Source organism: Drosophila hydei, unplaced genomic scaffold (assembly GCF_003285905.1).
Source record: "Drosophila hydei strain 15085-1641.00,03,60 unplaced genomic scaffold, DhydRS2 tig00000063-arrow-pilon, whole genome shotgun sequence".
Lineage (NCBI taxonomy): Eukaryota > Metazoa > Arthropoda > Insecta > Diptera > Drosophilidae > Drosophila > Drosophila hydei.
This window is the reverse complement of record NW_022045657.1, coordinates 7,895,194-7,922,213: the sequence shown is the minus strand read 5'-3', so window position 1 is coordinate 7,922,213 and position 27,020 is coordinate 7,895,194. Positions and strand designations below refer to the sequence as shown.

The following is a 27,020-nucleotide window of genomic DNA, read 5'->3' as shown; positions in this document are numbered from 1 at the left end:
CAGAGCAATTTTGATATCGTAGCGCAGTTCGAGTCGTGTATTCAGTGAGCTTTTAGCACAAGCAACAACAAACATATAAAAAATTTTTGCAAATCTACGCAAATTTGTGAAATTGTTTTCAAAGTGTTTCATACACTGTATTGTGGAAAATTGGTTTAATTTGAATTGATATTACGGTTACGGTCTTAATGGCATCAGCAAGTGAACTTTTGTATAAAGATATTTTATTCATAGAACAGTAATATTATTTAAAGATTGTGAATAATCTTGAGAGTAAAAAGAGTAAAAAGTGTGTAACAGCAAAGAATAAACAAATTAAAAATACTTAAAAATATTTTAATTAATAATTGTATAATTAGATAAGAGTATTATCTAGTGCGAAGACTATATTAGTTTGATAAGGTCAACGTGTCATTTAACTAAGTGATTTCAATATATCGGCGAATCGCCCAAGTATTATGTTGGTCGTTTCTACTGTTACTGCAAGAAAAACGAGAAGAACAACAACAACAACAAGAGGTGTCGACGCGAGAAAGAACCACAACGAGGGGCGCAACAACGTCATGCAACATTCGCCTGTCGTTGTCTTCATGTGTGTGCAACATTCGTGGCAGCAAGTTCCCATGCTCAACAATTTTACGTGTATGCGTATGCGTGGCTGGCATCATAATATTAACTATAATAGTTATCTCTCGGTTAAAACACCCACGGGTAATTCTAAGGCTACTAAGGGTCTACTAAAGCGCAGCAAGGGCTTGCGAAAGAAGCGTGGTATTATTCGCCGCAACATTTGTTTCCCAGGTTTTCGTTTTTGAGCCACACTTAGAGAACTCAATAGAAACAAAAAAAAAACAGGAAAATTGTTGCATCGGAACTTGCTTGCCACACGCGGCGGCATCAGGATGAGCGGTAAGTTAATTGTCCATGATATCATCGCACAGATTCGATAACTTTAATTATTATTCAATGCAAATAAAATAGTTAGGCTCGTTTATACAATGCTGTGAGACACTGTTCGTACAAACTTTAAAGTTCACACATACATATTTATGTCAATACATACATTCATAAGATACACATGCCGTGTTCTGACGCTCTTTAACCACATACGAACCGCGCACACCCTACACGCGCATAGCCATTGTGATGCTTCACGCTTTTGCAGCTAATAAATTTTACATTTATGGTGTTGGAACATTATTTTGAACATATGTAAGATCATATGTAAGTAACATTTGGTTGGATGACCACTAGCATGTGCACTAAATATACATTGATTATTGATAATCCATAAAGTGCGTCATTATAATAATCAAAATAAATACATATATATTTATATATATTTACACATAATAAAAGGTAACTATATTTACGATATATACATATGTGCATATACTTATGTATGTACGAAAAATGTTACGTGAAAGTTTTTCATTGACGTGGCCCTTGGCACAGAAAACTGTCCAATCATCACTGCTAGCAAATATTCGAATCTTTTTTTTAGCAACAAGTTTGAACATTATTACTTGTTTGCATGCTTTTGCTTGGTTTGTACATTTGTATACAGATCTCGTGCCATTCAGTGCCACTCTGAGTTCACTGTCGAAAAGCCCCCTCAGATACAAATGTACAAGTATGTACATACATTTGAATCTGTATATGTTCATTCTATATACTTTATAATTATATAAGTATGTTAACATTTCTACGAAATCTGCGCACCTCTTTTGCCAAACGGGCAATACAAGTTGTTTTTGTTTTGCGAAGCTTTTTAAAACGGCCCCCTCACTAACCGATCCCTTCAAATAAAATTACAGACATCACATGCCTATAGAGCTTTTCGGTTTTGCGATTTTTGCGTTGGCAGCATGACTCATGCGTTTTTTTAATTGTCACTACAATAAAAACATTCATACTCATACGCCCTCACAGATATACATGTTACATATACATGTGTAGATGTGTGTGAGTTAAAAGCTCTTAAATTCTGAGAATTGGTTGATGAGCTTTTATCTTTACAGCGAAGCGTACACACAACCAAACAGCCATCTCACAAAAGCTGTACTGGCATATGCAAGTGAGAGCGAAACCCCAAGTTTAAAAGCCTAACGTATTTTTAAATTGTGAAATCATAACTTCACATAGTTTTAATATTCATTATTTTATATTTGTATGATTATTAAAGTATAATAATTACATTTTTTCTTTTACTATTGAAGTGAGCAAATCTTCGTATAGAGACCCACAGAGCTTGTTATTGTTATAGTTCATTCAGATTTACTAATTTAAGTACATATCTACGTATGCATAAACATTTGACTATAGAAACATGCAAACTAATTTTATTACATGTACGCATTTATGATTATATGTAGAAACACATGCATATGCATATGTATGTTCATAAGTAAAAGTAAAACACCTGTTGCTCTGATATGAAACAAATCTATTTACAGTAGCTACATATATGTAATGTAATATTTGTAATTCTCATATATATGTATACTCATAAATATTATATAATATTGAATATAATCAATGAGTATTTATGCATAAAAATATACATAACTAAATGCATTCTGATTTGTTTACATAAATTAATATACATATAAATTAAAATTGACTTATATATGTACATATATAATTAAGAATTGCAAGCCGGCCGGTGCACTTGCTTATATTTATATATTTATACTTATATATCCATATGCTTGTACACATATTTAAATATACATACATATACTGCGAAAACGCTCAGTAGCCTTAGCCTACAGGTTGTTCTTCATATGTGAGAGTCAAATTAACGCTGTGACGTCACTCAAGAGAAATAATTTTTTGATTGTTGTCTATACTTTTTTGAGTATTGAGCTGGTAAAGTAATGTATGAATTATTTAAAAACATTATTTCAATTTTTTTAAAATTGTATTTGTATTAAGTTCCTTGCTTCTATTTTGTAATAGCTGATTTATATATTCGTAATGACGTAACAAAAACTAAAAAGCTTTGCTTGAGAAAGAACCTTGTTGCGCCTTTGAGAGAAATGAACGCAAAACTTAATAAAGCTTTCGCTTGTGTGCTCACAAAAGTATCTGAGGGAAAAGCTTTTTCACACACACGCCTAGCAAGTTATCTGCCTATGGCAAACTGGTTACTTGCAGTGCTTTTTGAATTTCACAACGAAACTAAATTCATGAGATTACAGTTCGTGCAGTTTGCAGCTCTTTTCAGCCTCGACTGGCTGTTTTCGTGGCGATCTGTCCGTTCAATTCCAAGTGAATACTACAAGCAAGCAGTTGAGTCACACTCAGCTCCGTTTTCTATTGAATGTGAAAAGTGTAAAATATACATAAACCGCATATACAGCTAACGTTTCGGTGTATATTCCTAGTAAAGGATAGAAGGTGTTGAAAAATAATTGTTTAAGGTTTTTTATACAATTGTTGCTGCTCTACGTGGAACAGCAACTGCGCATTTGTTAAATAACATTTGTAAAAGCAACGGCAACGCGCGTTGAGACAATCGAGTGGTGGTTCAAGAAACCACCCAATAAATTGCGTCGCTAAAAAGCAAGTGAATTTTTCGGTCAGCTCTTTAACAGCCGGCCAACAGTCCTTGAAGACACATATTAGAAATTTATGTAAGTAGTTGCAGCATTAAGCATATAATCAGTTTTCCAGCTTTCGCAAATGAATTCATTAACTATACTATGTATGAAAAGCTTTTATTGGATTTTTTACTGCGGCCGGCCGCCATATTGAATTAATGCTAACAACAATTGCAGACAGCACATACATATATATATTTGTAAATTCATACATATATTCATATTTACATACATACATACTTAAATATGTACAAACACATGTATATACATATATCTATATATATATATATATATATATATATATACTATATATATATATATATATATTTATATATAGTTTAGGTGTAGACTTTGTACTTACCTATGTATAAACTGTTGATATGCATATATATGTAGTTCTTTGCGCGCATACCGATACATACACAAATTGTTTCTGTAGCGCAGTCAGCTGCTGATGATGACACATGATTAGACAAGTATTCATACAGACCGTGGCACACACATACACATACTATGGGGGATTTTATTTTGACTGGCAGCTCTTTTCGTGCTTTTAATTATGTACATGTATTTAGCAAGGGGTGGGTAAGGGTATAATTAAGTAAAGCGCACGCTATAAATGTCTATACGCGTCTATGTATGTATCAGTCTTTGGTGTTTTTCCAGCAATTATTAATTGTTTTTCGCTGTTGCTGGGGCGCACGATTTGATATACCAAGTTTGTGATATGGCTCATTATCTACAATACACGTCAAGCCTTACAACTCTACATATGTATATTAGTGTGCTGTAACTACCTAAATGTCACCAGCTCGGGTAACCAACAACTGATTAGGCGTCAAGCCCCACTGCAAACTTGTTTTAGTTGTTGTTATTGCTGCGAGGTGGCCACCATTTTTTTTTGTTTTTTTTTTTGCCTGTCCAAAGCATTGTTGTGAAATTCAATTTGTAGCTTTTGTTGTTAGCTATTTATTGCCCCGCAAGAAAGCTTTGCTACCTATCATGCTTTTGTAGGGTGCATTGAATATAAAATAGCTTCATATCTGACTTCTCCTGTTCTATATTTTCTCTTATACGTTTATAGCAAATACGCAGTATTTGTCAAGTCCTATTATTATATATATAAATAATTACATACAAGCTTCCAACCTACAAATAAAAAATATTCTTAATTTTTTCTTTCAGTCTAAAAGGAAGTTGTGTCGACGACTCTTTTAGAGCTTGTTTAGAGTTTCCCTAACAATTTCATTGTTTCTCTCTAACGGTCAATTAAAAGTGAGTATGCAAAGTCCTTTTGTCTTCTAGTTGTAAGCTTCATTCTTGCTTGATTGAAATAACAATCGCTGAATAGTTTGTAAGATTGTTTTATGAAAAAAATATTTATTGAAAAGAGGAGAAATCCCAAAAAAAGAGTACATCAAAAAAGAGTACATCAAAAAAGGAGTAAATCCAAAAAAAGGAGTAAATCCAAAAAAAAAGGAGTAATTCCAAAATTAAAAAAGGAGCAATTCCAAAAAAAAGTTACATATAAATAAAAAAAAGGAGTAATTCCAAAAAAAATGTACAAAAAAAAATATGTATAAAAAAGGAAAATATGGAAAAAAGGCAAAAGAAAAATGAAAATAAAAGGAAAACATGACTAACAAACATGAACATAAGCCACAAAAAATACAGCAAATACTCACACATCACATTAATTCACTGTATGAATCCTGCTAAAATATAAAATAATTGATCTGTTCTAATACTCAATGGTTGGAGATATCAACGCAACAATTTTATTTGTCATTATGTTGGTGTCTCTGACCTATTGATAATATACCCATGATTTGGGGTAACATACAAACCTACACAACATTTCGCACATTCCACAAAACATGTGGCGCGAACCCTAACAAAGGATCGTGCTTCACAACGTCGTCGATCTTTGTAATAACAAATTCTTTTTTCTTTTGTCTACTTTCTTTCACATAAAAAACAAAAAATACCAAACCAAAACTCTATATTGCGCTTGCTCCACTCATCGATATATCCTGAAATATTTATAAAAAATTGTACAAATTTTGAATTTGTATTAAATTTAAAACCCTGTCGAACCGAAACCAATAATGAACCGTTCACCAAAAAAAAAAAAATAAATAAAATCGAAAACTGAATGTGGAAACGAATATTTGAATTTCGGCAATTGCATCGAGCAGCCGCGTTCAAAATGGCATTCAGCGTCGAAACCCAAGCCAGCCAAAATAGGCCAAAGAGCGAATCAAACAACAGCATCGAGCAATCCAAGAACACCAACAACAACTGTCAGAACAACATCTCCGATTATACTTACGGCACCAACTCAAACAGCAACCACACGGAATACCGAAAATCCCAAAGATATAATATTGATGATCCAGGAGCCAGCACGAGTACAGGCAACAACATACGAGGCGCACGAAAAGCAGAGCAACGTGGCAACAACTGGCGAGAGAATCTACTCGTCAAATTGCAATTGCTCGCAGAAGAGAACCGAGAGAATAGTGCCTACGAAGGATTCGCCTATGTTGACGACGTCAAACTCCACAACGATACCAATTGTTATAAATACGCAGCCGAATCCAAGAATCATACTAATCAAGGTGCCCACGCACTGCAACAGCAGCAACAACAGCAAGAGCAACAGGACAGAGCAGAGCGCGCCTCGAACTCGTCTTATCAGAATACCCTTTTTACCTGGGTCGGTACCAACAACGGCTTCTTTGAATCGTGCTTTGACTTCAGCGAGCTCTTCAGTAAACTTTACGACTTCGGCGACAGCATCCCGTATCGTGACGCCAACATCCCGTATCCCGTTGACTGGGACAATATACCCACAAGAACCGTGCTCGAGCAGCTTAGTTTCGCAAGTAAACCAGGTCGTGAACGGCCAAATGGTAGGTCCACCGACTGTTCAAACGGTGACGCAAACGGTCCAGGTTTCGAGCACGCCCCAGACTCTGGCATCAATGGCTGGTATACAGTTGACAGGTGCAGACATGCAGTCCCACCAGGATATGAGTGGAGCAATGCCTACTGCTACAGTTGAAGAGATAGATGTACCGGTGTTCATTGATGGTGAGTACTGTGTTTGTGTGTGTAATTTGTACCAGCACTCTCTCATTACTGTTCGAAATATCGAAATCAAAACAAGTAGCCAACACTCACGCATGGCCAAACAATCAGTTAGAGAAAGAGTCAGATAGCAGGCATCGAAATGCACCCGTCTGCACGCTAGCTCAACTGACGCGCAGACGGACGTTGTTTCGGCCTATGACATCGAGGTACATTACCACGTGATGAATGAGCAGAATATCACAGTGCAATGACCCATTGCGACCACACAGCAGTCCACAGAGTATAAGCAATTTGCCTAACGCCAAATTGGATGTGGACAGACAAGTGTCTTGCTTTCACTCCGCTTGGCTTCTAATAGGGTTATGTGAATCACATTCATGCTATGTTATTGTTGTTTATATTTATTTGACAATTTATATACCTTTTTCATATTATATATATATATATATATATATATATATATATATATATATATATATATATATATATATATATATATATATATATATATATATTATTATTATTATAATATTATATTATACATATATATATATATTATATGACTTTCGCTAGTATTCGTCTGACTATAAATTTACTTATATTCGAATAAATAGCCACAGCTAATTTGACTTCTTGATAAACAATTGCAAAATCCAAAATTGCTGGACAAGAGGACTTTGACCGAAGAGCTGAAACTTGATTAATGAAAACCGAAGATCATATTAACTTAACGATTTTTTAGTCCCGCAATCTAATAGTCGTTGTCTTTTAGTCTTTTTCTATTATGAGTTGAAACACAAAGAAAATTAAAATTCATCTGATTACTAGATGAAATGCCATTACATATATATATATCAAATATACTTCATTCTAGTTCTTTCCCACCTCAGAAAATCAATATGCTTAAATTTAAAAGTAGTCAAGTGCACAATATTTATTATTTTTGTACACTAAATTTATTTAGACCTGATTTTGATTTTATATAACTCAGCAAAAACTTGAATTCATCTTTTAATTTGCATTGATTTGTCTAGAGCTATGTGTGTCGTATTTTTTTTTTACTTACAAGTTCTTATCGGCAGAGAGGTTATTTTTTGTGCTTCCAACAATGAGTCATGCCCGGCTGTCACTTTGGTAACTCCGAAGAATTCAACTTTAACGGAGCATTTTATAATGAACGCATTCTAGAAACAAAATAAAATTTGTTTCTAAAGATATTCCAATTATATTACAAATAAATAATTACTTTGATTTTGTTATCAATGAATTTCAACGTATGACAGGCATAATAGGTCAAATAATTTGCAATCCTGTTTGTCAATCATTTTAGTGCCTCGTGTTGCCATTAAAATAATGTAACTAACCCTCTCTTAAACAAGATACTCATGTAACTTTAGAGTATATGTACACGCAGCTTGTTAAAGTTGAATTAATTTCATACAAAAGTGTGCGTTTGTGAATAAATATTTCTTCACGTAAAGGGTTAGAAATCATGTCACTTTATGATACATCAGGGCCTCAACTATCGCTTCACCGTCATGTGGGACTTCTCTTTCCTTTGTTTAACGGTGCCCATAAATGGGCATAGAGCAAGTACGTTTAGATGCGCTCTTTGACGCAAACATATATATATATATATATATATGTATATATTAGTGATTAACCTAGATTCAATTTTATTATTTTTTTGAAGTTATTAATACATTTGTAGACAAATATGATCAATTGTGTACATCAATTCAGTTTTTTCCATATTACATGTATATGTATATGCATGTACATTAAAGCTAATTTTTGTAATGCACATTTTAGAGACATTGACATTGATTTGCTAGGTATTTTATGCTTCCCCTTTAATTGTTGTGAAATTCGATTAGCATGATATACAAAATTTGAGAGAGGCACAAGAGAGAGTAGGAGTATGTGTGCGTTCTTAGTGTGTTAGTAAACGCAGTCACGCTGTCTCTTTTCCTCTTATTGGCTTAAAGCGCAAGACAGTTGACTAGTGCCGGCCGGCTATACACTCATACATATGCACATATGAACGTGTGTTGACAGTATGCACATCGAGTATACGCACGGTGGTACCACTAGCAGTCAGCATACAAACAATTTACGCACAAACATATGTGTGTACATACTTAGTATGAAAATATTTGCAAATATTCTCATTTGTTTTTGTTAGGCTTGTTGTTTTTATTAAAATAAAATTTTTGTGTAGGTTAAATGTTTTAATATTTCACTTTAAGTCAGTTGCAAAATCAATTAAGTGCGTAGCATTCATTGCTATTTACGCCTTTTAATTTCAAGTCAAATTCATTTGCGAATATTTTGCTCTGATGAAATTCCAACTGCAAGTGTATTGGTGCAACGAAACCCCAAAACTACACAGTTATATATATTGGTAACTTGTCGGCCATAGGCCAATAACCATACATCTGTATCATGTGTAATTATCCAAAAAGAATTCCTGTAAGACCCACGTGAGGCAGAACGAGACAACAGTAGACTGCTCAAACACTTGTTGGTGTAGGGCAGGTTGCGCATATGTGTTGGTTCGTCTTCGCTCTCGCGATCAGAACGTCTGAACTGAATAAAAGGTCTGTGTGTGCAACACGAAATCAGTTGTTGTTAGACCGCTCGCGCATCAAGAACATAATTCGCAGTAGCGTGCAAAGAGCTTCTTCCATTCAAAAGGTGAATATTTATGAAAATAACAAATAATATTTTTTCATATCTAAATTAATTTCTTGAAAATGTAAACATTTTTAAATGAGAATTAGTTTAGTTTATTAATTTATAAAAATATTAATATTAATGACCTTTTAGCAGGTGAGCCCATCTGCAACAAGTGTTGACTTTTTGTTTTGTATATTTGAACTATAGTTTTTCAGGAGGTTATATGCAATTAGCAAAACAACAAATTACATATTTTTAACGTTTCTTTCATAAACTACCATTTTTGTAGAGTGTAAGTTAGTTTTAGTTGACATTTTATGGTTCTGCTTATACATAATTTACACATTTTTTAAAGTTTATGAGAAATTAGTAGATTTGAATATTAATAGCTTGTGTACCCCTGCAAACAAATCAAACTTCATCCCCTTTAGCCATTTCACCAACATACAAGCTCTTTGAAACATGAACGTGCATGAACGATCATGTTTGATTCGAGTAAACGACATGACCACTCGAACCCGCTCTCTTATTCCGTCTCTTTCTTTGATGTACCTGTGCTTGCTGTTCTGACTGCGAAGTGCAAAACAGATTAGAAACTTAGTAAATATTAAATATTTGCATTCCCTTTTAATTTAATTTAATTTAATTTAATTTAATTTATTTATTTTTATTTATTTAGCCATTAATATTTTCACTGTATTTTGTTTGGTTTTGTTTTGCGATTTCGTTTGAAGAATTTCACAACAATGATGATCAGAGCGAGATAGCAATTTAGTCAGTTTACACTGTGTAGCTAGTTGTCTCTTTCTAAATTTATGTGACTGTCTAAGAGTATGCAACATATTTTAAATTCAATTCAGAGAGGAAAGTCTTCTTAGACTATTGCATACTTAATCGAATGTGAAACAAGCTTTTCAAAATGGCTATTGTCAACAAACACGCAAAAACACAATAATGCTTGTAAACTTTATTTATTATTGTATTAATAATATTTTGTATTTTTCATAGAATTCCTGCAAAATATAGAAACTACGTCGTCGACGAGCAACAGCGGAAAAAGCGAGGAGTTTGAAAAAGAGATTAATAGTGAGACGGATATATTTGACTTTGACTTTGATATAAACCTGATTGCCGAGGATCACATTGAGCGCAAGGAAATGGATCAGTGCAATCGGGACTTGGATAGCATTTGCAGCGACAACATTTACGACTTAAGCGGAATGGGTGAATTTGAAATTCAACAATTGGAGAGTGCTGTGGAGCCGGCAATTGACATGGGTTCAATGTGCAATAACATCGATATCGGAAGCAACCTGTATGAAGATCTTGATTTTGGAAGCATACTGACTAGCGATGCAAATCCTATGCTGGCCAATTTCTCGCAGGGCTCCATTCCGTATTCATCTAGCCAAACTAAATACATCGAGGAACTACCTATACCAGCTGACGAGAACAGCAGGGAAAACTACTATGGCTGCAGCCAGCAGTCGCTGGGCTTCGGCCTTGGTCCTCTGGTTGGTATCAATGAAGATGTTTGCAGTGCTGTAGTTGTGCCGGAAACCCTATCCAACCCGTGTTTGGGCGTCAAGCGTACGGCCTCTGCAGCTTCTCTTTTCTCTACAATTGAACCTACGCCACAGAAGCGCAGTAAACTATTCCTTAACATTAACAAATCGCAGATCAGCTCTTCAGATGTCATGAATACCCCTGATATCATTGATATCATTGATGATGTAAGTTACTACAGCATTTCACTAATACCACAGCCTACTAATGTACTACTTTTGTCACTTACAGCTGAATACAGCTAGCAACATCTCCAACCATGACCAAATTTATGAGGAGCTGCGCAGCGCAGAGGATAACCCTGCATTAACCCAACTACCAGATTTCTCAGCGCCAGGCACACCCAATAGTACATATTCCATTAGCACCTCTACCTCGCATGTACCAACTTGCCAGACAGGATTTGCTGGTTTAATCACAGCACCCGTATCACCTGCTTTCTCCACCGTCAGTACATCAGCACTCAGCGTCGCAACATCGATCAATGACAGCGTCAAGCGCAAGCGTGGACGTCCTGCCAAAGAGCACGCTGATGGCCCGGATCCAGAGCTAATGTCCCGAATGACAGAGGAAGAGGCAAAGGCATACCGAGATCGTCTTAAGAACAATGAGGCTAGTCGCGTGTCGCGCAAGAAGACCAGGAATCGCGAGGAGGAGGAGAAACGTGAAGAGGAAGCCCTGCAAGCGAGAAACGACGAACTAAACGCCGATCTGAAACGATTGCTTCGCCGAACTAAACGTATTGCGGATTTCCTTGAAAAAAACTTTCATATTAATAGCACGTACATCAAGCCCGAACCTGAGCATTAAGATTCTAATAGCCATGCCATAGTCAAACTGTCGTACCTCTCGATTGTCGCATATTGCGATGCAGAGCTCTAGTTGTAACAAGATAATTTTTATTCATCCATTAAGTTAATGTTGTCGCTGAAGAAGTCGTTGTAGAATGTGGAATCCACTCAAGAAACCACAGAAAAAATAATCAGAACAGATAATTGCTTGAGCAATTAATTAAATACTTTTATATTGTTATTAGTAACTAAGAAACTGTGCATACTTAATCACAAAAGCGCCATATAAAATGCGCATGATTTTTAAAAAAAAAAATGTATTAGCACTCTATTATGTTTGAAATTATGAAATTTTAACCACTTGTTTTATATACCTGTTTATGTACTACTTGTAATCAACAAAACGTATCTTCAAGCTGAAAGCAGCAAGAAAAAAAAAAAACAAAAAAAAAATAAATATTTACCCATATATATTAAGAATTATTATATACAAACATACTATAAATAAAGTACATGTGCTGAAGGCCGTGACAAAATCAAATTTATTTTGTCTTTCATTTAAATTCCTTCTGTAAACACATTACTTTCTCTTACTAATTAGGGTACATTCTAAAGTTAAAAAAAATAAAAGTAAGGAATTTTCGTTACATTTATTAAAGTACTAGTTTCCAAACGGTATAATTTCATTTTTATTAGCCTCATAGTTCAAATTCTAAAATATGTTTATTCAATACATGTGTAAAACCGAAACATTAATTTTTCTATTGCACATTAAATTTTAAATGTTTAACTCATATACATCATATCTAAAACCAAAGCCGTGTATGAACTCTCAACTGGAGAGTTTTAAGCGCGCGATGCACACTCAAAGGTTATGGAGCCCACTTCAGCAATAAGGCAGATGCATTGCTGAATGAGATCCAACCAATTCGATGCGGCTTTGATTGGTGGAGTCATTACGTTGGTCGGTCAGTTGCGTGTTTGTGATAAATTGCCATTGTCGGTGTCATCATTGTTCAAATATTTAAAATCACATCGCGCGCTTCTGTGAAAGGTTGCTAGCAGACAACCTACGCAGCTGATTCCTGAGAGTTCGTGTACTTGAGATAGCGTAAGCCTTGGTAGGCCTGCGCTGAAGCGTTAGTTGCGTGGCAAGCAAAGAGCAGCCAATTACGGGGCTGTACTTTATACGCGAAGCGCATGAATATACACGAATACAGTGTCAGAGCTGTTAGGAAAAGAAGAAACAAAGTTAAATTTGAATACGAATGACTTTCCGCCAGACATATCAGCAACAACTCGGCGACTGGCGCGTGGCCAAATGTCCAAATGTCTGGCTTATCAGTGCCAGGCAATTTGATTAGCAGAAGCTGAATCAAGTATAATAAACAAATGTGTCTATGAAAGCACACTGATTGCGACTAATTCTATGGAATCTTTTTCAGCTGGCTTAGATAAGGTAACCCGGAGCGAATAACTCTTACCTAAGGTCATTCTGCCAGAGATGAATTTGGGATGCTTAGATGTATCCGCAATGGCGGCTACTGGGATTCCCCAGTTGGCAATTGGTCCCCAAAAGTGAGTGCTCAAGAAGTAATTGCGCCATTCGGCAGCACTCGAGGTTGAGCTAGACATTGAACGTCTCAACGACATTTTGCTCCTATTGTATATTGTACTCGAACTCCTAGAAAGACAGTTGAGATTAGCGTTCTCCTTGAACACATATGCGTCGTTCTAGATTTGTAAATTTTCAAGGTCTTACAGTTTTTTTTTTTTGTCTATCGTGTATGTGTTTTTGGTAATGTCAACTTACTTTTTATTTAGTTGTATATGATTTTGGAACGCTACCAAAAATTTAAAGATTCTTCCTGAAAAGTTATGTAAAAGTAAATTTTGTGAGAGTAGAATACAAAGCCTACACAAAACCTAAAATTTCTCAGCACTAAATTAAACTAATGGCAAATAGTGCGTTCCACAATTCTGTCATTTTTAGGTCGTTTTTTTACAAGCACACATTTTCTGTCAGTCTGGCAGCTTAATGTATACTGTATATACTGTATTCCTTATCATGTTTAAATCGGTGTCAACGTTGAATCAAACTATATTAATTCAATATTAATGCTTATATAAGTTCCATGCACGATTTATGACATTCTATAACTTGGTCATTTTTGATTGTGCATCTGCTGTTAAGTAGAAAATAAAAATATAGAATTAGGGTGACCATCGCATTAAATATGAATCATTAAAAACCTCGGGCGGTTTGTTTTAAATTATATATAGAATTAAAAATTATTGCACCTCATATAATATATATGTAAGCAGTGATTAAGGATGCAATTAAGGTGTTAGGATATGACTTGCGCACCGTAATAAGCTTGCACAAGAGAATAAGCATTTGAATATTTAGTTGAAACTTTTTTTTATTAATTTCATATATTGAGTTCATATATTTTTGTTAAAACTTCCAACTATAAATGAAATTGAAGAATCTTTGCGTCAGCCAAGTTGTTGCCAAATGTTTGCATACCAGCCAATTTTTAAAAGCATTTTCAGGTAAAGATTGCACTTGAGTTGGCTTATCAATGCCCCAAGGTAACTATATAAGGGGTTAGTTGTCGAATAGTTGAGCATCATTTGTAGTAAAATGAAACTTCAGCTTACTATCTGTTTGGTTCTATTGGCTGCTTGCAGTTTGGCCAACGCCTACAGCAACGATGGCCAGCCGGGTTGCAAGACGCAGGAGGAGTTGGACATAGCTATCTTCCGTGATAACTGGGATCCTACGTCTTTCTGGAAGTGCGAGACACTGAACGAGCCCGCCAGTAAAATGCGTTGTCCGGATGAAATGGGCTTTGTCGATAGCCTGAAGGACTGCGTTAGCTGGGATGACTGGAAATGGGAGAAGCCTGTAGCTCCGCCCAGCGAGGTCGACGAGTGATCGAAAGATGTTAAAATTGAAATGCTAAATGTGACATTTAATTATTGTCATTGAATTGAATATAAATACTGCGCTAGGCGGCATATAAACGCAACAAAAAAGAATTTAAGAAAATATCAAGTATATTTGGGGGCGCCTCAGTCGCGTGTTCGCAATCCCCAAATCGAGGTGCGACGTGTGCCTACAGTTGGCCGTCCCACCGAGCTATGTATAAACTTGTTAATCCCAATTTTAGGCATTTGCTTTTCCAGCACTTCCATGGCGGCATCTGAGAGCATGCCGAAAATGTCCAGATAGGTAAGTGACGTCATGTTCTTCAGTTCTCTAAATTAAATAGACACACATAAATAGTTAGAATTGAGGCCGTGTCCTAAGTGTTCTCTTTGATTAACTCACATAAAACTAGCAGCGGGTATGAGATAGCAACGCGAAACGGACAAATATTCGAGACTGTTGAATTTCATGATTGCAGTAAGTGCCGCAGGTGTTAGACTATTGCAGTCCGAAAGATCTAGTTCAAGCAGTTGCGGGCAGCGTTTCTGCAGTGTAACAACATCTGAAAGCAAAAGAAGATAATTGATAAATCCATCTACGCAAAGGAAATGTTTATAAGAAACTAACGTATATCGAAGAGAACCCGTCTGCAACCGGCTACGTTCAATCGGATTACATTGGACGGTATGTGAGTAACCAGTGCGGTGACAGCATCAGCGCTTAAATCAGTCCATGATATATTTAGGCTATTGAGTTTGGTTAACGACTCCATCATTTGACCCACGTTGTTTGCGTTAAGGCCACTGGCCATCGACAGATTGAGTGTCTCCAGCGAACTGTTCTGTGCAATCTCAAAGCAAATTTTATCATTTATCTCGGCATGCTCAAGGCTAAGTTTTTTCAGTTGCCGACAATGCGCTAGTAATGTGCTCAAAGAGTTGAGTGAAATGGAAGCAAGACTCAAATCCAAATATTGCAGACGCGACTGAAAATCTATGAACGATGGATCGCACGTAAATGCAGGATCTTGTATCTGGTGGAAAGATTGTTTAGAATTAAGAAAACGTGTGTGGAACATTTTTCAATTTCTTACTTCTGCTTGGGCTAGACGAAGTACAGGTACACCGCGCTTTACCACCTGTTCCAGGGCATTTGGACAAAGCGTTCGTAGTCCCAAATCCAGACGTGTCCACAGAGTCTCGTCATGTGCACAGCAATTAAATCGTCGGCAAACAGTTGCAATGCGCAGCAGCGTCTTCTTTGGTAGCCATTTGAAAATGTCCAGCAAAATTTCGTCAGACAATTTTTCAAAGTAATTAATACCGTTGCTAATATGGGCGCTCATTACGGGAGTACGGTAGACAAAGAAATCGTCAGTGGGCGCCAGGCGGCTTGTCAGTGTTTGTGGTGGCGGCGGTGCCGTCGTTGGTCTCTTTTGCCGCATCACCGCCTGCTTGCTGGTTGAGGGCATTAAGCTAAGGGGCGTCTGTTGCTGTTGCTGCTGCTGCGGCACCGGTGGCAGCAAAGACTCAATTTGATTATTGCAGGTGACTGTGGCCAGAGGATTTCTAGTCCTTTTGCTGGGAGAGTTGGAATTGCTACTGCATTCGCTGGTGACCAGTGCCGTGCGCTTAGCCTGAGCCAGAACGTGAAGTTTCTCTGCAGACTGCTGCAGAAAACGTTCCTGAGTATCTTCATTGAAAACCTCAATAATAGTATTGTTGACACCGCTGTTGTCGAGTGTAGATGTCGTCGAGTTCAGACTCATACGCGCCTGCTGATGTGCCATACGGGACACATTGGCGTAGGGCGTAGTCTCATTGGAGTTCTCATCGCTGGTGGTGCTAACAGCGAGTGCTATTGCTGACAGTGCAGATGAACTGCTCTCCTCAGAATCCAACATCCCGATGCCCATTTCTTCCAGTGCTTCAAAGGTCAGCACTGACGGGGAGGAGGTGTGCTCGTAAACCGACGACGTTTTGGTTGCGGGCCCAGTGGCTGCAGCGGCGATTGCGCCGTTCTTGCTTGTCGACCGTTTTCTGTAATAAGTTGGAAAGACATTGAAATATGCTCGGCGAGCTAGTACGGGGCAGTTGCTTGGTCAGCACGGGTCAAGCACCTTTCAATTATGTGCTGGCCCCGTTTCGCTGTTGCTTTTTATTTATGTGACGTCACTGGAGTAGTTCGCGCCATTTGATGGCCAGCCTTTGTGTGCACACACGATTCGTATGTTTCTGTTAATCTATGTTACAATGCACATATTTACCTGGCTACAGGACACAGGTTTTCAATGTTTTCGGCTCCTTTGTGCTTGCGGCCACTCATATTTATTAAAGATTTTCTCTTTTTGTTACGCACAAATTACGCGCTAATTTTGCATGCAGCGTTGCCATATGACACATTCAATACATTTTCTGTAGTGTTGCCAGACATTGCGGAAATAAAATGTTTTCCAACACCAAAAACATTAGCCAACACTAAAAAGATCATAGGGAAAACACAACAGAGTTAACAAAACGGCTGGAAAAATTATTTATAAACATAAAGAAGAATTTAACAAAAGTTTAATGATAAGTCGGAGACACGCATGAATTGCAAAAGATATGAATTAAGATAATTCCGATGCTAATGATACAACGATATATTGAGGAAAACAGCTGTGATCATTACAACGACAGCATTTGCGTTCCTTCCCGCAAATCCACTTTCGCAAGGTGAGTGAATTGCACAGCAGGCTCTGCTTTTGTTGATGTTTTGTGCTGCGTTTTCTTTGTTGTAGGGAAATTGCAGTTAGAATGATAACGTCCACACATAAACCGCCATATAATTGAAATCAACGAAGTGAAAACAGTTTTAAGTTTTCGCGTTAAATTTTTGTATGATAACTTTCCATTTCTTACACATTCATAGATCTATTAGGATGAGTCTTCGCACGCGTGTGCTTGTGTTCTCTACATTCTTTGGCAGTTGTCTGGCCATCGGATTACTATTGACCAGTATGACAACCAATCACTGGGTGCGTGCCTATCCGCGGCGCACAAATTCCACAGAAGCCAAGGGAGACGTCAACTTTGGTTTGTTTTATGGCAATCAGAACTTGAATCCTGGTTTTGGGGTACGGAACAATCAGGTTAATGGTGAGTTTCTAAATTATTCAAATACAAGTGTCAATATAAACTAATATTATTTTTTTCACAGTTTACTCCTTTATTCGCTCCGAACATGGTGAAACTAGTTTCTGGCTATGGTTGCTCACAACACTTGGCACTGGATTTGGACTGTTGGCAAGCGCCATATCAGCGATAGCCGCTGTGCTGAAGGCAGCGGCATCAGAAAAGAAAGGCATTAACATGATGCTCCTGTTAGCTTCCAACGTTTCATCGGCTTGTGCACAGGTTATTGCGTTCTTATCTTGGCTGATTCAATTCTATCAGTATCTCATTCACAATGTTCTTCTAACTGAGCACCAAAAACAACACTGGTACAGCACAGGATTGGCTAATTTGGGCTACAGCTTCTATTTAGTTGTTATTTCTACAATTGTGGTATTGATAAATATAACAGTTCTGATTTATGCTAGACGACGTGAGCTTCGCGAACGTCATCGCTCGGATCCGCTTAACAAAGACAAGAATCAAGCGGCCATAATGCTTTACTAGCCAGAAAGCTGCAGGAAGTATAATCCAAATATAACCTCAAATGGAAATGTTCGATCAAGCGATGCGGCAACGCGCACCACATAATCTCAGCGGCTCAATTGTTTGTGCCTTACTTAAAGATGCCCTTGCATGCCACAATATATATTTCATATATATTGTATATATATTTATCGTAGTCTTTAAGGCGATATACATGTGTTAAGGCTGATAAGCATTTTGATTGCAAAACAGTCTTGATGAAACAAACGAGCTGTACAACTTAAACATATACACTCTACATATGTATATATATATGTATATATATATGTATATATATATGTATATATATATGTATATATATATGTATATATATATGTATATATATATGTATATATATATACATATGCTATACACAATGCATTTTATACTCGAATGTACTTTATATACTCGTTTTATATACAATTTTTTAGTTGCTAATAACCAGCTAATTCTGTTTTATGAGCATACAAATAAAACAACAGTCATTGTTAAGATATATCTCATTAGAGTTTTGTTTTATATATTGTTTAGTTGTTGTACGAAGACCCCACGGGAAGTAAGACTTTACAGTAGCACACGCTACGCCGCGGGACAACATCCTTGGTAGCAAAGCAATAAATAAAAAGATATCGGAGAAAATGGAATTTAAAAAGAAAATCAGTCCGTGTGGCATTTAGTTGATGAATTGCTCAACACTTTTGACTTTTACCAACTGTCACAACAATTTCCTCATTGTAATTAAACCGTTCCAGCTAATTGTTGAACAGGACCACACCGCAGGCATAAAAATCCAAGTGTCATCGCATTGCATTTTGCAAACGAATCAATTATCTTTTTTTCTGTTCTCTATTTTCAATTTTATTTTTTTTTAGCTTGTGCAAACTGTTTTGTCGTATATCTGAGGACCCCTGACTGATGGGTGATGGCTGTTTCCTTGCAAGGACAATTTGTGTGTGGCTTTGTCTTGTGCTGCGAGAAACACTTCCTATTTCTATTCGATTTCATGCCCATAACAAAACAGGACAGATTCGGGCTGCTTCCTTTGGCCCAATCGAGCCAATTATGTCATCATTAGTTTTGATTAGTCTGTTGGCTCATTGCGATGGGAAAACAGCACAGACAAAGCCATTTGTTTTGAATTTTGTGGCACTTCCGGCACCACCTACTGTTTACCTTTTGGCATATTGTCCAGCTGGGCGCTGCATGTTGTTGTTTTGGTCGATTTTTGGTTTGACTTGAATGCAATTGCATAATAATGATGAACGTCTTTTTAATTAAGGTTGTGTCAGGGCCTAATATTATATGACTTGCGGCATATAGGTATCAACTGCTAACTTGCATATCTGTCTTTACTATTTGTTCGGACGACTATCTTTGAGAGACTGAGTATGGCTTATCTGACCTAACAGATTAGGACTCACCTTGTGCCATGTGCGTGGAATAACCATATGAGTCTTTTCGTTCTATGTACCACACACATTTACATATGTGAATGCATATGTATGTAGCTATCTCTATCTCTACTCATACATTGCGCAGAGTTGTGCAAGTCCCGGCGTTAGGATTAGGTTCCAAATTGCATACATTTGCAGTGTAAGATAATGAAAAGATATGGTCATTAGCTGCAATGAGTCGGCAGCAGAAGATTAGACAGCAGACAATCGACTTATTAAGAGTGTTTATGCAGATAAACGCATCGTTTAGCGTTTGTCGGGACATACCCACTTTTCCGCCTAAGATTAGCCTAAACACTTGGAAAATACGATTGAAAATCGCCAATACAAGCAGCTTGTGTATAAGTAGCTGGAAATGTTGAGCAATGCCTGGCTATGGAAGCGTGGCCTGTACAAATATAATTAGCGGGAAAGTCTCATAATCGGAACGAGCGCTGAACAGAATAGAATTACCAACATGCCAGCCACACACGTTGAGCTCCGAGGCATATTTTAGGCAACTGCGTTGTATTGTGGTACTTTACTCCTGTATTCGATACAAATCCATTTCTTTACACGAATTTGTCTTTGCTTTATTTTTATTTTTTATGGGTTAGTCTGTCTTCCCCTATTCTGATTTGTGAAAGTATTTCCAGCAACCGCAAACATGCGAGTCAAAGAAAGCCAACAAGAGGGCCAGACAGGCTGTCTCCTATTCCTATGCGCCGAGGTCGTCGTCGTCCTCGCTGCTGCTGCTTCCCAATAAATTTTCCAATTAAATGGATCCTCTGACACTTTGTATAAAACGTCAGCGCACAGGCACAGCGGCTACTACTACTGTCAGTACCCCCTGCCAGCCCTTGGGTGTGTATGAGTGTATCTGTATCTGTGTATGTGTGTGTGTGTGTGTGCTTATGCATAGGGGATGAGGGTTGTTCTTTGAGGGGTTGAAACCCATCAACGCACTCTGCTTGGCCAAGACTGGCGCTGTGAAAGGTAGCAATCTCATTTCTACGCTGTTATACCCATCGACTCGGCGACTCCATTTTTTTATTTTATGCACTGCTCCTTTTTTGCACTGCCCATTCAATTGCTCTGCTTTTGTTGCATTGCGAAATTATGGCCCGTATATTTCTCTATTAGGGCACAAAATACATTTCAATTTCTCAGTCTGACGCGCTGTGTGGCCTGGATAGAAAGTAAGTTACAAGACACAACGTCTTCTGGTCCAGCTAACTGGCAATTATATAGTTGCGGAATTTGTGGACCACCCGATGACTTTTGTTTGGCCTTTTTGTGGTCATGAATGGCATATAGGCTAGTGCCTCCTACATGGCAATTGTTCCAAGACGTCAGTTGGTTATTGATAGCCAAACTACTTTCTTGTTAGGAAGTGATTTTGTCTGATATTGTTTTGGAACAATACTATCTTGTTTACTTTTATAGTTTACAGAAATTACATTTTCTGGCTCGATTATAATTCCTGGGAAATGCCAGGGATTGCATAGTTCCTTAACATCTTAATAAAACTGAAGTATCACTCTTTAAGTTTATGAAAGCTGTTTTAGCTCTAGCTGAAGAGTCAAACTTTTAAAATAAGTTTATTTGCATGATTTAAATATTGAATTGCAAAAAAGGTACAGTTTTTAAGTATTTCGGTAAATATTTAATTCTTTATGCACAATTGTACACGATATTATATTTATTTTATTTTAGAAGAACTTGAATTTCCGAATCCATTAAGTATATTTTATTTAATAATATAGGAATTCTCTGTTCATGATTTTACTCCGTTTACGTTTAAATTCTTGAAGCTGAAATCCAAATTTGAGAATATGTTGATTAGGAGTAAGCTAAAATAATTTTAATTATTGATAAATAATTAAATAATTTGTGTTCGATTCAAAAGTATGAAGTATAGGAAGGTTAAGCGATTTGGGCGAAGTCCAGTTGAAATGCTATGAATAAAACAGCCAATAACCGCGATCTGTTTTAAGTTGAAAATATTACTAAATGAGTTAAATTAATTTATTTACTAAATTAACTGATAATGATATTTGGAAATTTATTCAGTTGATGTTATAGCTTACCAGTCTGATCTTCGTAATGAAGACCTAGGCTGAAAATACAAATAGTTGAATAGCTAACTTGCAACCTATTACAAAACATGATGATTCGAGTTTTTAGTCATTAAGGCAAATTAATCATTGTTCATTTTATTCTTTTAAATATTTGTACCATTACTGTCTAAATAGTAATTGGAATCAGGTCAAATTTTTTCTCAACTTTGGTTTGTTTTTTTACTATGCAATTAATTAAATTTCTGTTTATATATATTATTCTACATTAAACTTATATATTTTAAGTAGTGAATTGTAGCCGCTTTCCGAATATATTTGTAATATTATATTAAAGCAATTGCAAGTAATAAGTCCATACGTGTTATTAAGATTCAGCGTGCCAATGATATATTTTGTATTTCAAGTCTATCTGTCAAGTCTACTGATGCTATTAGAAGTTAGACGTATAATTCGCACCTTTATGATAAATTCTAAATAATATTAACCACAATAAATACTACAAATTCTTTGACCTTTTGTGTGAGTTCGTCAGTGATCAACTATTAAGTGTCGTGCTGAATATATTTTGTTTGATTATGCAATTACTCTACACTTTAATCACTAGGAAGCTATTGGCTCAAATTGGAGTAAGTGAGATAATACCAAGCTGAAAGCCCTGTTTTTGTGTACATATGAGTTATGTTTGCATTTGTTATATTTGGTTTTCCTAACATACTTATATGTGTGACAAATAAACAAATATATGTTAAAGTGGGCTATTTTTCAACATTTGTGCATTTGATTGACATCGATAGATCTTATATTTTCCTATACCTTATAGAAAATATAAGTATCTTCCCACACTTCAGAATAAAGAATTTTACCCGTGCTCTAATTAATTGGCTGCAATTAAAGGACAATACTTAGCAAACAACGATGTCAATATCGAAAGACATCAATTCGAAATGCTGACGGAAAGCGTATCATCTTGAGAAATGAGTATTTGAACTAGTTGCTGCTTGTTGGGTTTGGCCAAGTGCTCAAAGTGCAGCCGCTGTGTCTGTTGCAAACAGAATTATAGAAATCAATGGGACATATTATTAGTTAGATCATTGTGCCACTTGTGTAGCTGTGTAGCAACAACAACGACGCAGACGTCGCAATGTCTGGCAGAAAATGTTCTCAGGACTTGACCAGGAGGGACAGGTAGATGTAGATGCGATGCGGACCTGCACGCCTCTATCAAGCGACCGTATTGCTATTGTTTAGTTGTCTGTGGAAAAGGTTGAGAGGCAGTGCCCACCGGTCTGCTACGGTTAACAAAATTGCAGCTATTGTGCACACGTAGAAGTCACATTGATAATGTGGACTTCGGGTACATATAAATTCCAAAATGTTGTCAGAGTAGACTTTGTGTCTATCGCACTTACTTGCTCAGGTGGGCCACTTTCATTGTCCTTATGAATGACGCAAGCTGTCGTGTGAGTAATGGCAAGGATACGTGAACAATTGCAATAGACTCGTCCGCAGACTGTGAGAAAACTGTGTGAATCGCTTGTCGCTCGATCTCAAATCAAGTCAGATTTGATATATACCCATGTATAACAATTACTATAATAGATGGATTGGTTATGGCTGCAGTTAGAATTTGGTTTTAAGTTGGGCTTTTGACTTGACCTGAATTAATGGTTATTTTCCCTAGTTTTCTTTTGCCATTTTTATGAATGAATTTTCGCAGTTTTTGCCAAAATGACTTGTGAGTTTTAACCCTTTGACAAGGATGCGCCAAATGTGCCGACGAATGCAAACTGCAAATTTGACTTTGATTTTGCCGGCATGATGTGGATAATTCGTCAAATGATCTGGTTAGTGGGAAGTGACAGTCATTAACGCGCTGCCAAAATGGCCGTGAAATTGTAAATTAATATATACGTATGTGCTCGAATAGTAAAATGGAGGTATGTACACCTCTTAATGGATGGAAGTACATTTATCTGATTATTTTCATTATTCGCAACGCAACGCAAACCTATTGTTTTTTTTGCCTTTTGAAGTCAAGGATCTTAAGTTAAACGATAAATTATATTTGTTTGTCTTTTAAATATTTTATGTATTCGTTTTTCTTTTTTTTTGTAAACATAAATCGTATAATATAGCTCTGAATATTTAACTAGGTATTTAAATGTAAATCGTATATTGCTATTAACCGCATTCAGCATATAAAAATGTGAAAATATTCTTATATATAATGTAGATGTCTCTTAAAACTCTTAATCGCTTAGCATATGAGAAAGGATCACTTAAGGATTTATTTACACATGTGTGGGTTTTTACGACGCTTCTACCTCACGTCACGTAGTGGAAATGTAAATATTCATTATAAAATAAATAGCTCAATATTTGCATATATCGTCATGGATATCTGTGTCGTCTTTATGATTGTTAGCATAGATTGGTGCTGAGGTAGTGTGTTTTACTGCGCCTTGATGCGCCAGGTACGTCTGAGGTAGATGCACAAAGATAGAGTATTGGCCGGCATTGAGTATTTTGTTATTGTTGTTGCTTGGTTGGTTTGTTGGTAGATAGTTGTTGCGTTTTTAAAGCGTGCAAGCGCTTCACAGATCGCTGAAGCTGTAGTTGTAATTGTAGCTGTAGCTGGGGCCAACTGTTTAGTAGCCATATAAATATGGATACATGGGCATAAAGATGGCCGGTCCCAGCTGGCGCTCTTGCGGCATATGCGTCTTCATGTGCTTCTTTAGATGGTCGCGCCGTCCGAACTTCTTGCCACAGGCGCTGCATGGATACGGACGCAGACCAGAATGAATGCGCTTATGCCGGGTCAGCTCCTCGTTGCGAGTGAAGGTCTTGCCGCATGTTTCTACGTCGCATTTGAATGGTCGTTCACCTGTAATCATATAATAATAAAAACAAGTTAGTAAATCAAGCTAGAGATCATTCTGTTATTTACAACTTACCGGTATGAATACGGATGTGTCCCTTAAGCTGGCCATTATTGGAGAAGGCCACATCGCAGTGTGGGCATTTGAATTTCTTTGGTCGCTGCTTGCGAGCATTCAGCGCCTTTAGTTGAGCATCCTCGGCCATGACACGAGCGTACTCCTGTTCCATCAGACCAAGCGTAAATGGGTCCATGCCAAAGGCAGCTGCGGCTGGAGTGTTGGCAGCGGCAGCCGCGGCGGCGGCTGCTGCGGCATAGTACAAGTCGTTGGCGGGCATGAAAGGCGCTGGCTGCGGCGACAACTGCTGTGGCGTCACAGCTGAGGTGGCTGGAAATGCTGGCTGTGGCGTGGCATCTAGCAGAGGAGTCGAAGTACGTGTGTAGCTGTTGTTTAGCCCATCCTCATAGCTGGATTTACTGCTACTACTTCTGCTGCTGCTTGACGAGGATGAGGAGGACTCTCGGTCGCAATCCTGACCATAGCAGCAGCTACTGCTGCTGGGCAGCTCAGTTTTGATGGTCACTGTTTCGGGTTCACGTTCACGTTTTACAGCCCTGACGGGTGGCGCTGGCATTTGGCGTTGCGTATCCCAGGGACGGAACAGGCGCGAGTACGTTTGCGGTGGATGCATGTTAATTGTCGACATAATCGTTTTTTATTCTTATTTGAAAATCACTGTTTTACTTGGGCGGAGGAACACTTGGCGTGCAATTGCGTAGGCGGAGCGGTGTGTGAGCGTTGCAAGATCTCAACTCGAACTGAACTCTCTCAGCCGAGCGGCGCACAATTTAAAGAGATTTTTCATTGAACGTTAAGGTCCTGGCAGTAGGCCTACCTAGCGGCCTACCTACGCACGCACACGCACACACATACACACACGCACGCACACATTGAGAACATCCGTTGCCTGCTTCATTCATTGATTTGCTGTCTATCTGTCTGTGTGAGCGAGAGGCACGCTTCAGGGTTGTTTTTCGCACCACACAACAATGGCCGCTCACGCAGACTCAAATACACACATACTCACACACACAGAGACACACAGGCTTGTACATAATGTACTCATGAATTTGAGTTCGCTCTGCTTAGTTTTCATGCCAGCAAATCTAATCGGCTCTCGCAATGGCAGCTTCCTTGACTTTCGCTTTTAATGTGTATATTCCCAGCGATGCGCTACTATTTATTAAGTACATATATATGTATATGTATGAATAGAGGTATCTGTTTGCCTCTCTTTTTTCTTTTTTTGACTCCCAACGGGGTGGAAGTTTAAGCGAAGCATTCATGATTATGAATTTTACGCTTACCTCCTGACAAACCCCCTGATACGCAATTTGATAAAAGTTGTTGTCTTTGAGGCGCAAACAGGGCTGGGCTCTGGCCCCCTGGCCCGCCGTGAGCTAAACAAAGCTGAGCTGTAACTTGGTTATCTGTGGGCTCTGGCTGGGTTGATTCGGGCTTGCCCGAAAAATCAAGGGGCTTGCTTTAGCTGCCCTTTTGTGGTGGCAATTTATTATTGAATTAAGTGCTTCTTTCTGGGGGTTGGTCCCGTCTTGTGCGCGCTTTGTGGCAACTGTTGTGCTTTAAATATGCAAAATGTGTATCAGGCGCTGAGTGCGGCTATATATGCTGAGATTTGTAAACGGAGCAAATTGTAGCTTCAATATTCACAGCACATTCTTTGGGGTTTGAATTAAGGTTTGAGCATGTAAAATGGTACAGTTGCTTTAGGTTTATCTTTGTGGATTGTGGGCTGCTCCAAGGGATGACATGAATATATTGTTGGGCACTTTGTGGCCACTGGTAGGCGTTTGCTCCCCGCTGCACGGAGATAAGGACTAAAGTAGATATATTAAAAGATATGGGGTGTTGGTAAGACTAATGCCTTGCTATAGTTTTCAAGAATCAGATAATGTAACGTGGTTTGGGTTTACATATATGAGCTTTAGTGTTTTGTTGCTAATAAAAATGTAGAATTTTGTTGTGCAGAAAGACTTAAACTATATTAAATAGAGTAACTTTAGAATTTTTTTTTGATATGGACATGGGAAATGAATTGTTTTACTATATTATATATTATATGCGTGTCTTATTTCGGAGTCATTTTTTGAATACTTTTTAAAAAGATTTTCAATACGTAAAATGGAAAATGTCCACAGAATAAGCTATATAAATATAATTTCTCGAAAGCTGCTTAGCAGAATCTAAATGAAAT

At 37.5% G+C, this 27,020-nt stretch overlaps 6 protein-coding genes across 7 annotated transcripts; 3 read left to right on the top strand and 3 right to left on the bottom strand.

Annotated features, from left to right (window-relative positions):
- The first annotated feature begins 5,803 nt into the window (after positions 1–5,803).
- On the top strand, positions 5,804–12,278 carry LOC111595710. The gene is made up of 3 exons (XM_023309558.2): positions 5,804–6,701; positions 10,389–11,113; positions 11,178–12,278. The coding sequence occupies exons 1-3, from the start codon at positions 5,996–5,998 to the stop codon at positions 11,754–11,756; spliced, it is 2,010 nt and encodes a 669-aa protein (XP_023165326.2). The 5' UTR covers positions 5,804–5,995; the 3' UTR covers positions 11,757–12,278.
- Positions 12,279–12,404: 126 nt separating this feature from the next.
- On the bottom strand, positions 12,405–13,690 carry LOC111595727 (mitochondrial pyruvate carrier 1). Of its 2 annotated transcripts, XM_023309581.2 has the most exons (3): positions 13,551–13,690; positions 13,222–13,421; positions 12,406–12,965 (listed from the first exon to the last, which is right to left on the bottom strand). In XM_023309581.2, the coding sequence occupies exons 2-3, from the start codon at positions 13,388–13,390 to the stop codon at positions 12,808–12,810; spliced, it is 327 nt and encodes a 108-aa protein (XP_023165349.1). In that variant the 5' UTR covers positions 13,391–13,421; positions 13,551–13,690; the 3' UTR covers positions 12,406–12,807. The 2 variants fall into 2 exon arrangements, with proteins under 2 accessions (XP_023165356.1, XP_023165349.1); XM_023309588.2 differs by lacking the exon at positions 13,551–13,690 and having other exon boundaries at positions 12,405–12,965; positions 13,222–13,430.
- Positions 13,691–14,356: 666 nt separating this feature from the next.
- On the top strand, positions 14,357–14,772 carry LOC111595743. Its single transcript, XM_023309600.2, has one exon. It carries the CDS (start codon positions 14,385–14,387, stop codon positions 14,676–14,678), a length of 294 nt encoding a protein of 97 aa, XP_023165368.1. The 5' UTR covers positions 14,357–14,384; the 3' UTR covers positions 14,679–14,772.
- A 29-nt stretch (positions 14,773–14,801) lies between these two features.
- On the bottom strand, positions 14,802–17,096 carry LOC111595699 (S-phase kinase-associated protein 2). The gene is made up of 5 exons (XM_023309547.2): positions 16,939–17,096; positions 15,766–16,711; positions 15,300–15,705; positions 15,075–15,234; positions 14,802–15,002 (listed from the first exon to the last, which is right to left on the bottom strand). Exons 1-5 carry the CDS (start codon positions 16,995–16,997, stop codon positions 14,816–14,818), a joined length of 1,758 nt encoding a protein of 585 aa, XP_023165315.2. The 5' UTR covers positions 16,998–17,096; the 3' UTR covers positions 14,802–14,815.
- A 36-nt stretch (positions 17,097–17,132) lies between these two features.
- On the top strand, positions 17,133–18,603 carry LOC111595719. The gene is made up of 3 exons (XM_023309570.2): positions 17,133–17,386; positions 17,583–17,809; positions 17,871–18,603. The coding sequence occupies exons 1-3, from the start codon at positions 17,295–17,297 to the stop codon at positions 18,329–18,331; spliced, it is 780 nt and encodes a 259-aa protein (XP_023165338.1). The 5' UTR covers positions 17,133–17,294; the 3' UTR covers positions 18,332–18,603.
- Positions 18,604–24,511: 5,908 nt separating this feature from the next.
- On the bottom strand, positions 24,512–25,451 carry LOC111596030 (zinc finger protein 420). The gene is made up of 2 exons (XM_023310061.2): positions 24,821–25,451; positions 24,512–24,750 (listed from the first exon to the last, which is right to left on the bottom strand). Exons 1-2 carry the CDS (start codon positions 25,449–25,451, stop codon positions 24,512–24,514), a joined length of 870 nt encoding a protein of 289 aa, XP_023165829.2.
- Positions 25,452–27,020: the final 1,569 nt, after the last annotated feature.